Source organism: Mastigoproctus giganteus, chromosome 10, assembly GCF_048544385.1.
Source record: "Mastigoproctus giganteus isolate SK-2022 chromosome 10, ASM4854438v1, whole genome shotgun sequence".
NCBI classification, from domain to species: Eukaryota; Metazoa; Arthropoda; class Arachnida; order Uropygi; family Thelyphonidae; genus Mastigoproctus; species Mastigoproctus giganteus.
The window spans coordinates 47,008,378-47,021,512 of NC_143584.1; the positions used below are offsets into that span (position 1 = coordinate 47,008,378).

Genomic DNA, 13,135 nt, shown 5'->3' on the forward strand with positions numbered 1-13,135 from the left:
ATATGCTAAATCTAGATGCTGCAGAAGAAAGTTCAGAAGGCAAAGATATTCTACAACAGAGAAAACATTCTCGTTTGATTTTGCTTAGCAGCGATGAAGAGGAAGAAATTAAATGGATGTACATTATGTGGCATATATGTATTACAGTTTGTAAGATGTTTGTTCAGTTATTACTATTTTTAATAAAAATTAAGTTTCGATAGTTATAAAAAAAAAATGGTGCATTTTTGTAAGCTTTTGGAACGTAACTCCCTTTTCATACTGGTCCCTAGTCCCGTGTAACTCGACTTCACACTACAGTAAACCCTCGATATAATGGATTTCAGATTTAACGGACCGGACAAATAATAATACAGTAATATACATATTAATCTCGACCATTTTATTTTTTTTTAGGTTATTCAAAACTTCAATGATATTATTAATTAAAAATTGATTAATAATTACCTATTTCCATTATTGTTTTGATAATTACCTACTTTTATTTTTATAATCAAATTCAGGAAATTGTTTTTTTATTCTTTCTGAAAACGTGTTCAAATAGCTGTTTTCCCAGATTACAGATAAGAGCAGGCGGTGACTTGCCAGCTGAATGTGACTCAGGGCAATAAACTGCAGGTCTACCGACTCGCTTTGTTTCGGTCTCAGTCTGTCTCAAGCTATCGTGCCGTTGGGTTGTATATAGAGTGTTTCTGTGATTTCTGAATTGTGGCTTTATTTATTAAATAATTTTGCAATCCTTACAATTTAAAATGGCGTCAAGAAATAGAGGAGTTAAAATAAAATGTGTGAACTTAAATGTGGCACAGAAATTAGAGCTTATTGAGAAATTAGAACAAGGCGTCTCAGTAGCACGTGTTTGTGAAATTTATGGCATAAAAAAACAAACTGTTTCTGATATTCGTAAATCAAAGGCCAAATTGCAACATTTTATATTTACAACAGAATATTATATATTCTTTATTATAATTTAATAATTTTATATTGTACATTACTGTATATTGTATTAAAGCTTTTTTATTTTACATTAAGAACAATAAAAAATGCCTCCCCCAGGTTACATTCGATTTAACGGACTTTCGGCTTTAACGGACCCCTTTTCTCCTATTAGTCCATTAAATCGAGGGTTTACTATACATGAGATTTTATAGGAACCTAAGTATCGTGTTATATATACCTGTATTGGGATTGCCACCTGATCTGTGTAAAGCCTTTGAGCATTACAATGATCAGATAGTATTGTGAATAGTTCAGCAATTTTTACAAAGAAATTGTTCACAATTGAAAGAAGAAAAAAAAATAATAATATAATAAAATTATTCTAGATGTTTTTCAAAACATGACAAAAAATGCTAAGAAAATGTTACTGATGACGTATTTACATTTAAAGAATCTATAACAGCTAACATGGCTTGTCATTGCTATGCACTCAGATTCTTGTATTTAGAGATGCAGCTGAAACTTTTGTTTGGTTGTGGTGTTTAATCTCTTATGTTTGTATTATATTTAAAGTGTGGCCATATTAACTACAGAGTTAATTTTTTATAAGAGTTGTCAAGGTTTTATCAAATCATTAGGTTTATCAATTGATTAGACAAAATAAAATAACTAAAAAAAGCTTGTGATAAATTTATTTTTTGAAAGGAAGCTATAAAAATAGATAAATTTATTTAGCTATTTCTGGTTTTTTTTTAGTTATTTTTAATTTAAAAAATATCATAAAATTCATCTTTAATTATTTGTTCATTTGTGAAACAAACAGTTCATCTTCTTCTTCTTCTTCTTCTTCTTCTAGGAAAGCATTGGAAGTACAGAATGGAAGTAAATGTGCATTTCAAATAAAGAAAATTGATCTTGATTATGTAATTTTTTTTCTTTCCACTAATTGCTTAGAAAATTTAAAAAAAGTGGCTTCAGTGTTGTCAGAAGATTATTTTAGTTTGGAAGGAATATCTTTTCAAATTAAAGATTTTAGTGTCAATTTCTATTCAAAAAAACACATTAAAACACCATTCGAGTGCTTGACGGACGAGTTAGAAAACTTGTTAAAGTGTAATGGCTATGTTAAAGAACTTTTACCAAATGATATCCCAAAATGCTGGGAACAGCATGGAGACTTGGTACTCTTTTCTGCTACTTCATTTACAGATGACATTTGGCAAAAATTAGGTAGGTATTTATTTCTATTTTTGGATATGTTTCAGGTGTTGTTGTTGTATGTCAGCTATGTGTCTCAACTATGCACAGCCCTTTCTGTGCATAGTTGAGAAAACTGGATTTGCTACTTAGTGCGAAGGTAGTTTGTCATGAGTTGTCTTAGTATTGCACTAAGGCAACTTTAAATGGAGAAGTATATTGTTTTTTATTTAAAATATATACCACTATAAAGACCTGGGTTTTGATCCTTTTTCGGCTCTCAGCAGTAGGCAGGTAGGCATTGAAGATCTGAATAACCCAGTGACAATATATATATATGTGTGTAAGATGATGCAATAAATGAAGTAAACAATTAAGTTAGGAGCAAAATGCCCGAGCTATGAAAGCTATAAAAAGTATCAATACCCAAGTCTCAGTAATGGCATACACTTTAAATAAAACGTAATATTTCACTGGAACGGAACTTTTTATTTTGCTCCCTTAACAGAGAACTAAATGATTTTGTGATAACTGAGAGGAAAGTGAATTAGAAAACTAAACACAAAGGCACCTGGGGTGTGTGTGTGTGCGTTGAGCAAATGGGGTCTATCCAATTAAGGAAAGCAGCAAAGAAGGTAAACAAATCTTTAGCTATAATTATGACAGCATCCTTAGATTCAGGGGAGGTACTTGTGGACTGGATGTGTGAATGTATCCCCATTTCTCAAAGGGTGGCATGCATAATTACAAACCCATTAGCTTCTGTTCTAGGGAAAATAATGGAGTCCCTGGATAAAGAAGTAATGCTGGACCACCTACAGAGGAGTACAGTTATATGCTAGTCACAGCATGGATTTGTTAAGAGGTGAACTTGTCTGACCAATCTGATTAGCTACTGTGATGCAGTAACAAAGGAAATGGATGCAAAAAATAATTTTGATATCTTGGATTTCATGAGGACTTTTGATACTGTTGCACATAAGACTGATGTACAAACTGGAGCAAAATGGAATTAAGGGTAAGTTGCTACCATGGATAAAGGGATAGGGATGGTTGAGTAGAAGATACAGAGCAAAGTGGTTATTGGTAGGCACTGCTCTTTGTGGACTAATATTATTAGTGGAGTCCTTTAAGGTTCGGTGCTAGGTCCATTGTTATTTTTTAAATATTTATTGGTGATGGTATATCAGACTTAATTGTCTAAGTTTTTAGATAATACGAAGTGTGGCAGGGTGGTTAATGGGTATACATTAACTACATTGACAAAGGCAAGGTAAAATAATCTTTATTCCCACACCACAAGTTGCCAATTACTGCATATGGATAGCAGTAATTCCATACCAACTGTGTTGCACTACCCTCAGGATAGTGGAAAATAAAAAAGAGTGGAGGATGATTGTGCAGTCAGGTATGAAGTTCTCTGAGCAGTGCAGGCGAGCTACCATGATGTCTCCTGAGGTTTTGTCAATGGTATACAGGAATTTTGATAGCAGAGATAGAGGTGATTATCCCATTGTATAAGGCAATGGTTACATCACATTTTGAGTACTGCATATACATCCGAAGGTCTTACTTTAAGAAGGATGCAGATCTGTTGAAGTGGTGTAGAGAGTTGCAATGCAATTAGTGAAGTGTACTCTTATAAAGAAAGGCTTCAAGTTCTGTAAATTTCAGCATCTGGAGACTATTCACCTGTGAGGAGATCTAATTGAATTGTTTAAGGATTTGAATTGAATAAACTCAATGCTGATGGCTTTCTTCCTTTTGTGCATATTGCACACATGAAGGGGTTTAAATTTAAATTTGGAAGGATGGTTGCAAGAAATGATGTGCAGAAATTTGCCATCATTCAATGAGTGGCGATTTTTTTTGCAACAAGCTTTCCAGCTGTTATTGTGGAATAAATTTAAGGAAGAACTAGACAAACTATTGGAAGGGATAAACAATTGGGACAGAAGGTATGTGGAAGTTTTTTTTTTTTTTTTGTCTCATGCTGTATAAGTTTGCTTTCTTACATCATTTTCCACTACTAATATTAATGTGGCAAAGTGCCTCCTTGATATGAGATCAATGCACTAAGTGGCAAATCCAGTTTTTTTACAGATATATACAGAAAGAAGCTAAGCCCATGTATGATGACTTTTTGTAGATTTTGTAGCTCAAGGCTTTTGTCCTGAACTTCATTATTTAAAGTGTTATAAAGTCAATTTTAACTGAATATATTGAAATCAACATTTTTAAAAGATAGTCAAATGCATATAATTAATTACGTATCAATGCATTATCTTTTTAACTAAACAAGTATTTGTCTTACTATGGATAGCTTTAATTTTGCCAGAAATTAACTGGAATTTATGGGATGTGTAGATTGGCCTCTTGTCCAGTAACATATTTCTGGACTAGCTGAATTTTTCTATTCAGTCTATTGTTTGTTTGTTTGTTATTTGGTTTTTTTAGGAGCATAAGCAACTAAGGCCATATTGCTCCGGGGTATGCGGTGGTCATTCCCTGACCTTTCTGCATCCTCCGTATTTGGTGGTGACGGGCTCGAACCCCGGTCTAATCAAGAAGCGTGTGCTATGCACTGCTGCTCCTTCCCACCTGGCTACGGAGGCGCCTATTCAGTCTATTATGATACAATAAGATGAGAGAGAGATGATTAACTTGAAGTTTCCTTTAGCATTAGCATTAGTTGAGGCATATGATGAAAGAAAGCAAGCTTATAGAGCATCAGCCAAAAAAAAAAAAAAAAAAAAAAAACCTTCCCATTTCACCCATCCAGTCACTCCAAATGTTTGTCTAGTTCAGCCTGAAATTTATTTAAGTTAAGTTATTAACTTCCACAGCAGATGGAAGTCTGTTCCAGCAATCAACTTCCTGCTGGCTAAAGGAAAACTTCCACACATCTATTCTACAACTGCCTTTCCTCAATTTGAATCTATGCCTCCACAGGTTCTTAATCTCAGCAAGTGGAAGTATCCCATTAGCATTGAGCTTGCTCAAACCATTCAAGGCCTTGTACACCTCAATCAGATCACCTTGCAGGTGCCTAGTCTCCAGATGCTGCAACTGACAAAATTTAAGCCTCTCCTGGTAAGAGAACCTATTTGTTCCTCTCACCAATCTTGTTGCCCTTCTCTGTACTCGTTCTAGCAACTCTACATCCTTCTTAAAATGAGGCCTCCAGACCTGTATGCAGTACTCAAGGTTTGGGCTGATCATTGCCTTATACAAAGGTATAATCACCTCCTTGTCTCTGCTAGCAAAGTTTCTGCATTGACAAAACTCCATGACCTGCTCTGGCAGCCCATGTACACTGCTCAGAGAACTTCATATCCAACTGCACAATTACCCCCAGGTCTTTTTCATTCTCCACCTCCCTGAGTGTAGTACGACACAGTTGGTATGTTTCTCTTGGGTTACTGTTACCCATATGCAGTACTTTGCATTTGTCAATATTAAACTTCAGTTGCTACTTCTCGGCCCACTACCTAACTTTTCTAGATCCTGTTGCAGTAGCATACTGTCTTTACTGTCATTAACAATCCTGCCAACCTTTGTATCATCTGCAAACTTGGACATTAAGCCTGATATACCTTTATTGATATCATTAATAAATACACAAAACAACAATGGGCCCAACACTGAACCTGGGGGGACTACACTAATAACATTAGTCCACATAGAGCAGTGTCCATTTATTACCACTCTCTGCCATCTCCCATTCAGCCATCCCTTTATCCATTGCAGCAGCTTTCCCTTAATGCCATACTGCTCCAATTTGTACAGCAGTCTTCTGTGTGCAACAGTATCAAAAGCTTTCCTGAAATCCAAGTATATGATATCAAAATTATTTTTTGCATCCAGTTCCTTTGTGACCACATCGTAGTAATTTAACTTGAATGAAGTTTCCTTTAGCAGCCTAGCAGAAATTTCTGTGAATCTGAGGCCTCAAAATTGAATTTTGTACTGAGTCTTTTTCATCAATACGTAGTTAGACAGTTGTTGCTGGCATCTCATAGACACTATGTGGAAAATGTCAGTTGCCTAGACGAGAGATGCTTTTGCTCACCTGGTATCTGATAAACAGCAAAGAAAAATTTAATGTCTTGTAATTCACAGTATATTTAAATGAAAGCAGAAAATATAACCAGTTAGAGAATATTGGTGGGCAGAGATACATAGGAGGATTTGATTTCATTTACTACTATTAGGTTTAAGCCTAAATGGATATCAGATGAATTAATGAGGCTCATGGCAGAAAAGAAAAATGTATGGGATGCATATAAAGTATCAGGTGACACAGAAGCCTATGGCAGATATAAACTAGTCTGTAATCAAGTCACAAAGGAGGTTAGGCAGGCAAAGGCAGATTAGGAGAAATCTTTGGCAAAGGGTGCAAAGAAAAACAGCAAAGAGTTCTTTACTTATGTAAACTCTAGAAGGAAAGGGATGAAGCAGATTGGACCACTTAACATAGATGGGTTGACTATTGATGATCATGCTCAGGTAGTTGATAAACTGAATAAGTATTTTGTATCTACATTCACACATGAGGACTTATTCAATGAAGGGAGTGCCAGAAGTTTATCAAACTCTAACAGGGAGCTAAGTGATTTTGTAATAACTGAGAGCAAAGTGGAGGAGAAATTGTTGAAGTTAAACATAAAAAAGGCACATGGGGTGAATGGGATCTATCCAGTTATATTAAAGGAGGCAGCAAAGGAAGTCAGCAAAACCTTAGCCATAATTATGAGTGCTTCCTTGGACTCACGGAAGGTCCCCTTGGAGTGGAAATGTGCAAATGTATCACCAATTCACAAAGGGGGTTCAAAAGGTGACACAAGTATCTATAGACCTGTTAGTTTTACTTGTATTCCGGGGAAAATAATGGAATCGCTAGTTAAAGAAGCATTGCAAGATCATCTAGACAAGACTGCAGTAATAGTTAAGACACAGCATGGGTTTGTCTGACCAGTTTGATTGGATACTATGATGTGGTCACAAAGGAACTGAATGCCAAAAATAATTTTGATATCATATACTTAGATTTCAGGAAAGCTTTTGATACTGTTGCACATGAAAGACTGCTGTACAAATTGGAGAGGTATGGCATTAAAGGTAAGTTGCTACAATGGATAAAGGGATGGTTGAATGGGAGACAATAGAGAGTGGCAATCAATGGACACTGCTCTTTGTGGACAAATGTTATTAGTGGAGTTCCCCAGGGTTCAGTGTTGGGTCCATTGTTGTTTTGTATATTTATCAATGATATTGATGAAGGTATATTAGGTTTAATGTCCAAGTTTTCAGATGATACAAAGGTTGGCAGGGTTGTTAACGACACTAAAGATAGTATGCTACTCCAACTGGATCTAGATAAGTTGGGAAAATGGGCTGAGAAGTGGCAACTGAGGTTTAACATTGACAAATGCAAAATACTGCATATGAGTAGCAATAACCAAAGAGAAACATACTAATTGTGTGGTACTACACTCAGGGAAGTGGAAAGTGAAAAGATCTGGGGGTAATTGTGCAGTCAAATATGAAGTTTGCTGAGCAGTGCAGACCGGCTGCCAGGGCAGGTCATGGAGTCTTGTCAATGATATATAGGAATTTTGCTAGCAGGGACAGGGAAGTGATTATCCTTTTATACAAGGCAATGGTCAGGTCATACTTAGAGTACTGTACTGTGTACAGGTCTGGAGGCGTCATTTTAGGAAGGATATAGAGTTGCTAGAACGAGTACAAAGAAGGGCAACAAGATTGGTAAGGGGAACAGAGGAGGGGTGCTCTTACCAAGAAAGGCTTAAGTATCCAGCGCCTGGAGAGTAGGTACCTGCGATGTGATCTGATTGAGGTGCATAAGGCCTTGAATGGGTTGAGCAAGCTGAATGATGATGGGATTCTTCCTCTTGCTCAGATTAAGAACCTGAAGGGGCACAGTTGCAAATTGAGAAAAGACAGTTGTAGAATAGATGTGCGGAAATTTTCCTTTAGCCAGCGGGTAGTTGATTGGTGGAACAGACTTCCATCTTTTGTTGTGGAAGTTGATAGCCTAAATAAATTTAAGGCTGAGCTGGACAGGCATTTGGAACGAACCAAGGGGTGAAATGGGAGGTTTTTTTTTTTTTTTTGCTGCATAAGCTTGCTACTAATGGTAATGCTAATACTACTTCTTCTCTACAAACAGAGATTTGGCCATTAAGGTCCGCTCGAGACACGAATTGGTCTGTCCATCCATCTCTTCTTGGGTCTTCCAACACTCCTCCATTCATGTGGCCTATAAAACAGAGTCTTCTTAGGTAGTCTTCATTACTTGTTCCCTCCACTGTGTTCTATATCTTGTAATAACTTCCACTATATTGCTAATGTCGAAACATTCTCTGATGGTGTGGTTTGGGATTTCATTTACAGATTTAAAAAAGGAATTGAAAGTGCCATATATTAGAAACCATACTAGCACTCAATGGCTAAAATTATTTTTAAAAATGTGCAACTTGCATGACGATTGGTTTCTGTTCTTCCCTGTGAGTATTGTTTTCTCCAAAATGCACAATGTCGAACTCGGTTGGGAGGGGAGAGGAAGCCTTCCATTTTGAAGGTTAAAGTCTTATTTTTCATTTGTTGCTGCATAACATCCCATAAATTGTTCATTATACTGTTAAAATGTGAGGTTACATTTGTACATGCACTTGAGTTCACCATAGTTCAAGTCTGTGTGACTACTGAACATAGTGATATTCCTGTGAATTCCTCTAACGTAGGCCTTACCAACCCAAATCGTTCTGTGGGCCGCCTTGATGAACTACAAATTTTCCGGGGCCGCACATAAAATAAACAATCTTTTAAAAATAAAAAATCAAATGCCATAAAAATTTATTTTATTCTTCATTGTTATTATATATCTACATCAATGAGATTGCTTTTCTTTGCGATCAATCAATTTTTTAAAAATCTATATCAATATTGGTAGTTGCACGTCTAAATTGATTTGTTATTGAAGCTCGAAATTTACTTTTAATAAATTTTCATTTTTGAAAAGAATGTTTCACAACCATATGTGGATCCGAAGGTGCTAACAATTTCTTGTGCAGAAAATCTTAACTTGGGATACTTTTTCCGCTGTCACATACATGTTGTAAAAGTTGATTTTTCGTGTCATGGCGTGAATGTGTGTTCATTTTTGCACTGTAAATCTATCACTTCCATATGCAGAGTTTTCGGTTCAAAGAAGGGAATGAGTGGTGGGGATTTGAAAAGTACAGCTGGTGTAGTATTAGATTTCTCATTTTTTATTGTGCCTAGTGCAGCTAGTGAATGATTTCCCACTGATGTAGTCAGTAATATAAAAATCATCTGTCAGGCTTCATGTGGCCCGTGGGCCACAGGTTGGCCAGACCTGCTCTAACGCTATGTGTTATCTCATTTTCTGACCCATGCTGTGTCTGAATTTTTGTCAAATTTATTATTTTTCATACATAGGTTCCACTTTTTTTTTTCAATTATGGATCTACAAAATTAACAATATGCACTTAAAATAAAAGCCTATGTTAGATTACTCTGTTCATGTTTAGCCCAAGTATAAGGCATCTGAAAAAAATTCTGATTTTTCTATATTACATAGTTTTACAGGAATACAGGATTACATATTTGATTTTTATAATAAATATTAACTTTTAATATCATAATATTAGTGCTTGTCTTTCATTGACAGAACTCCATGAGCCATCCTAGCAACCTGTTTGCACTGCTCACAGAATGTCAGCCTGCTCACAAAATCATTTACCTCCCAGTTATAACTGGGTATAATTCTGATATCCCCATTCCTAAATACGTTGTCAAATATGAATGCAGATGCAAAATTATTTGTTTGTCCAAAACCTGAACAGATTCATCAATAGTTATACCATTCATAATCTAGTGTATGAGCACAATGATACATGCACCTATTTTGGCTTTAGTATCCCTAACACAACCCATGTATTTGGCTGTTCCATGAGGATCCTCAGCTGTTTTAATTGTTTTAATTCTTTTGGGGGCATTAATCCTCTCTTTCTAGCTTTCATATAGGCCCATCAGAACACTGAAATTGCACTTAATCTCTTCACAACAAAAACATATTAAGACATCCTCTGTAAAGATGTCCCTCTAAAGAAGATAAGGAAAACAAGCAACAAATAGTACATTCTCTGGTGAAATTTGCCCCAAATTTCTGGGGCAAATTTCACCAGAAATTTGTTAATTAGAGAGGGCAAATTTCTGGTGAAACTTGTCCTCTCTAATTAACAAATATTGAAAATTTTATTCAGAGTTGTACTACAGAGAAGCAGCGTCCTAAATAGATGGAATGCAAACTTCTTAATATTGAAATTTGATAATTTGTAATGTGTATTTTTGACAGAGTAGTTTTTTGTACATACTGCTTCCAACTTCATAATTGCATTTGTGATTTTTCTGCTTTATTTTTTGTGCTTTCCTTTTCACTTTATTTAGGAATAGCATTATGATTATATGAAAAGAGTCATATAATCATAATGCTATTCCTAGATAAAGAAAAATTGGTTAAATAACACTGGTCAACATGTAAAATGTTACAAAGACGAAAATGCCCAACCTTGACTAATTTTATGCTGCTGAACACGAAAATCGCATTAAAATTTGTTGATTGGCTCTTGTTTTTGAATTACAGTCAGGGTCTCATTTTAGTGAGTTACTCTATATGAATGCTTCCCAAACTTTTTCCTTCATTACCCAAAACTGTTTATCAGAAAGTCCTTTAGGTTAGTGTAGGTAAAACACTAACTGCACAGAAAACATATATATAACAAGTGAAGAGAGATCGGTGAAAAATAGGAAGCAAACAATATGTTTGATGCAATGTCTTTATTTTTAACATCTCTAAACGTTTTAGCAGCCACAAAAAATTTGGTAATTATTCACCATGAATATTTCATCACCCAGGTCTCAGCTAATGAGTATAATGCCACTGCTCCATCTTATTTACTAGTTCCTCAAAATTGGGAGCAATTAGAGATAATGAACACCCCTCACATTCGTTTTGTGCTCTTTATGAAGGCAAGAGTGGAAAATCCCACTTCACACATATAGGTACTTTGAAACAGCAATAATTGCATCACGGCCTCCCCAGCTACCACGGGATATTCATTGTGAATTGTTAACCAGAAAGATGCTAAATGTCAGATCCTTCTTTTTTTCAAATAGCATTTTGCACTGACTGCTTTGGCCTAAGCTCCATCATTTGCTCTGCAAAACCATTAGGTTTTGCTGAGCACTATCGGGGATTTCAGTCAAGTCACACAGAAATGGGTTTACAATCCACTGATATATAGACCTTTCTAGTTCAGGAAAGTATTCCTTGAAACGCAAAGATAGTTTTGTTAAGTGGGTGATCACGCCATCCTTGATTTCACTGAAATCAACCCCATCAGCATTCTCAATGAACAAAGAAAGGATGGAGAAGGATGCAGTTTTATGTTGCTCTGCCTTTTTTTTAGCCAATACTCAAGCTTTTCTTGAAATGCTGTTATTTTTTCACTTGCAAAAAACCTTTTTTCCTTGAAGTTGCAGATTAAATGCATTCATGTTGGAGAAAATATCAACTAAATAACTAAGCTGAGCTAACTACTTCATGTTGGAAATTCTTTCAACGAGAGCATGCTTCTTTTTAACCAAAAACATCTCAAATTCAGTCCTCAACTCCCAAAAGCGTTTTAAAAACGCTTTTGGGAGTTGAGAACTAACGGGTCTTCATGTAGAAAACAAAGTTCTTATGTAATGAATCAGTTTCAGAACACAAGGTTCTGAAGAGTCATGTTTAAAGTGCCTGCCTTGATTAAGTTCACTATGGTAATGATGTTTCTCATGACCTTCTTCTAGTTCAGGAACAAGACCTTTGATGGCCAGAGCTTGGCGGTGAATCATACAATGTGTTGACAGAATTTTGGGGTTATGTTGCTTTGCATGAGCTATAAAGCCTGAACGCTGACCCAACATTGAGGGAGCACCATCACTGCTAATCCCCACACAGGAATTCCACGTTAAACCTTCTTCGTTAAAAAAAGCCTTTTAGCCTTTGAAAACGGCCTTTACAGGCCGTTTTCAAAGGCTTACAGCAAAGAAAATCTTGTTCAGTTGTGGTTTCAAACTTATAACGAATGTAGACCATCAACTGCGAGTCATTGGAGACATCCGTGGTTTTGTTCAGTTGAATAGCAAACTTACCACTCTGAATGATATGCCGAATAAGTTCTGCTTTTGTCTCCAGCAATGATTTCAATTCAGCGACTAACAGTATTATTGGACAATGGTAAAGCTTGCTTTTGCTGCATCCTTTTGATTAATTGCATTGGAATCCTTGTTAGTAAGTTGCTGTTTCTTTATAATCCCTTCTAAACATTGAAAACATGATGGAGGCTTGGGCAACAGTGTTGGATGTTTCCATTGCATATGGTCTTAGAGCTTACACTTTTTCAATGACTCACTGCATAGAACGGCAGAGCACACAACATATTGTGGTTTCACGACTCCCTTGTCTTCGATATAAGGGAAACCTAGCTCAGTGAAGTCTGGCACATAAGGATGTTTGGTAGCACTCATTCTGGGCAAGAAAAAAAATGAAAATTAGGATTTGAATATTCATTATATTATTTTAAATAAACTAAAAATAATATAACGAAGATGACCTTTTCCAATTTATAAACATGTACGATTTATAAACACAGCCGAGTGATACATACCTCATACCGCCACAGCTAGCAACACACTGCACCTAAAGTTTAGACCAGATGACTTGACTCATTTACTTTAGTTTAGGAGGGTGGTACGTGTAGACATATTTTGTCAATTCTCCATGTGCATGCGAGCACGGCAAAAATGATTAAATGCCGTATTTATTAAATAACAAATAAATACTTGTTAGGCTGTTTTAGAGTATCGATGCACACTGACTGATCACTTTCTTTGGAGTACTTCTTTT

The 13,135-nt window shown here is 35.9% G+C and overlaps 1 protein-coding gene across 1 annotated transcript in view; it reads left to right on the forward strand.

Moving 5' to 3' along the window:
• Positions 1 to 13,135, forward strand: part of LOC150079017 (tRNA wybutosine-synthesizing protein 2 homolog) — a 53,187-nt gene that overhangs the window by 12,358 nt on the left and 27,694 nt on the right. Inside the window, exon 2 of the mRNA XM_090382778.1 lies at positions 1,796 to 2,169. Coding sequence (XP_090238904.1) covers positions 1,796 to 2,169 — 374 coding nt within the window. The remainder of the gene's footprint in view (positions 1 to 1,795; positions 2,170 to 13,135) is intronic.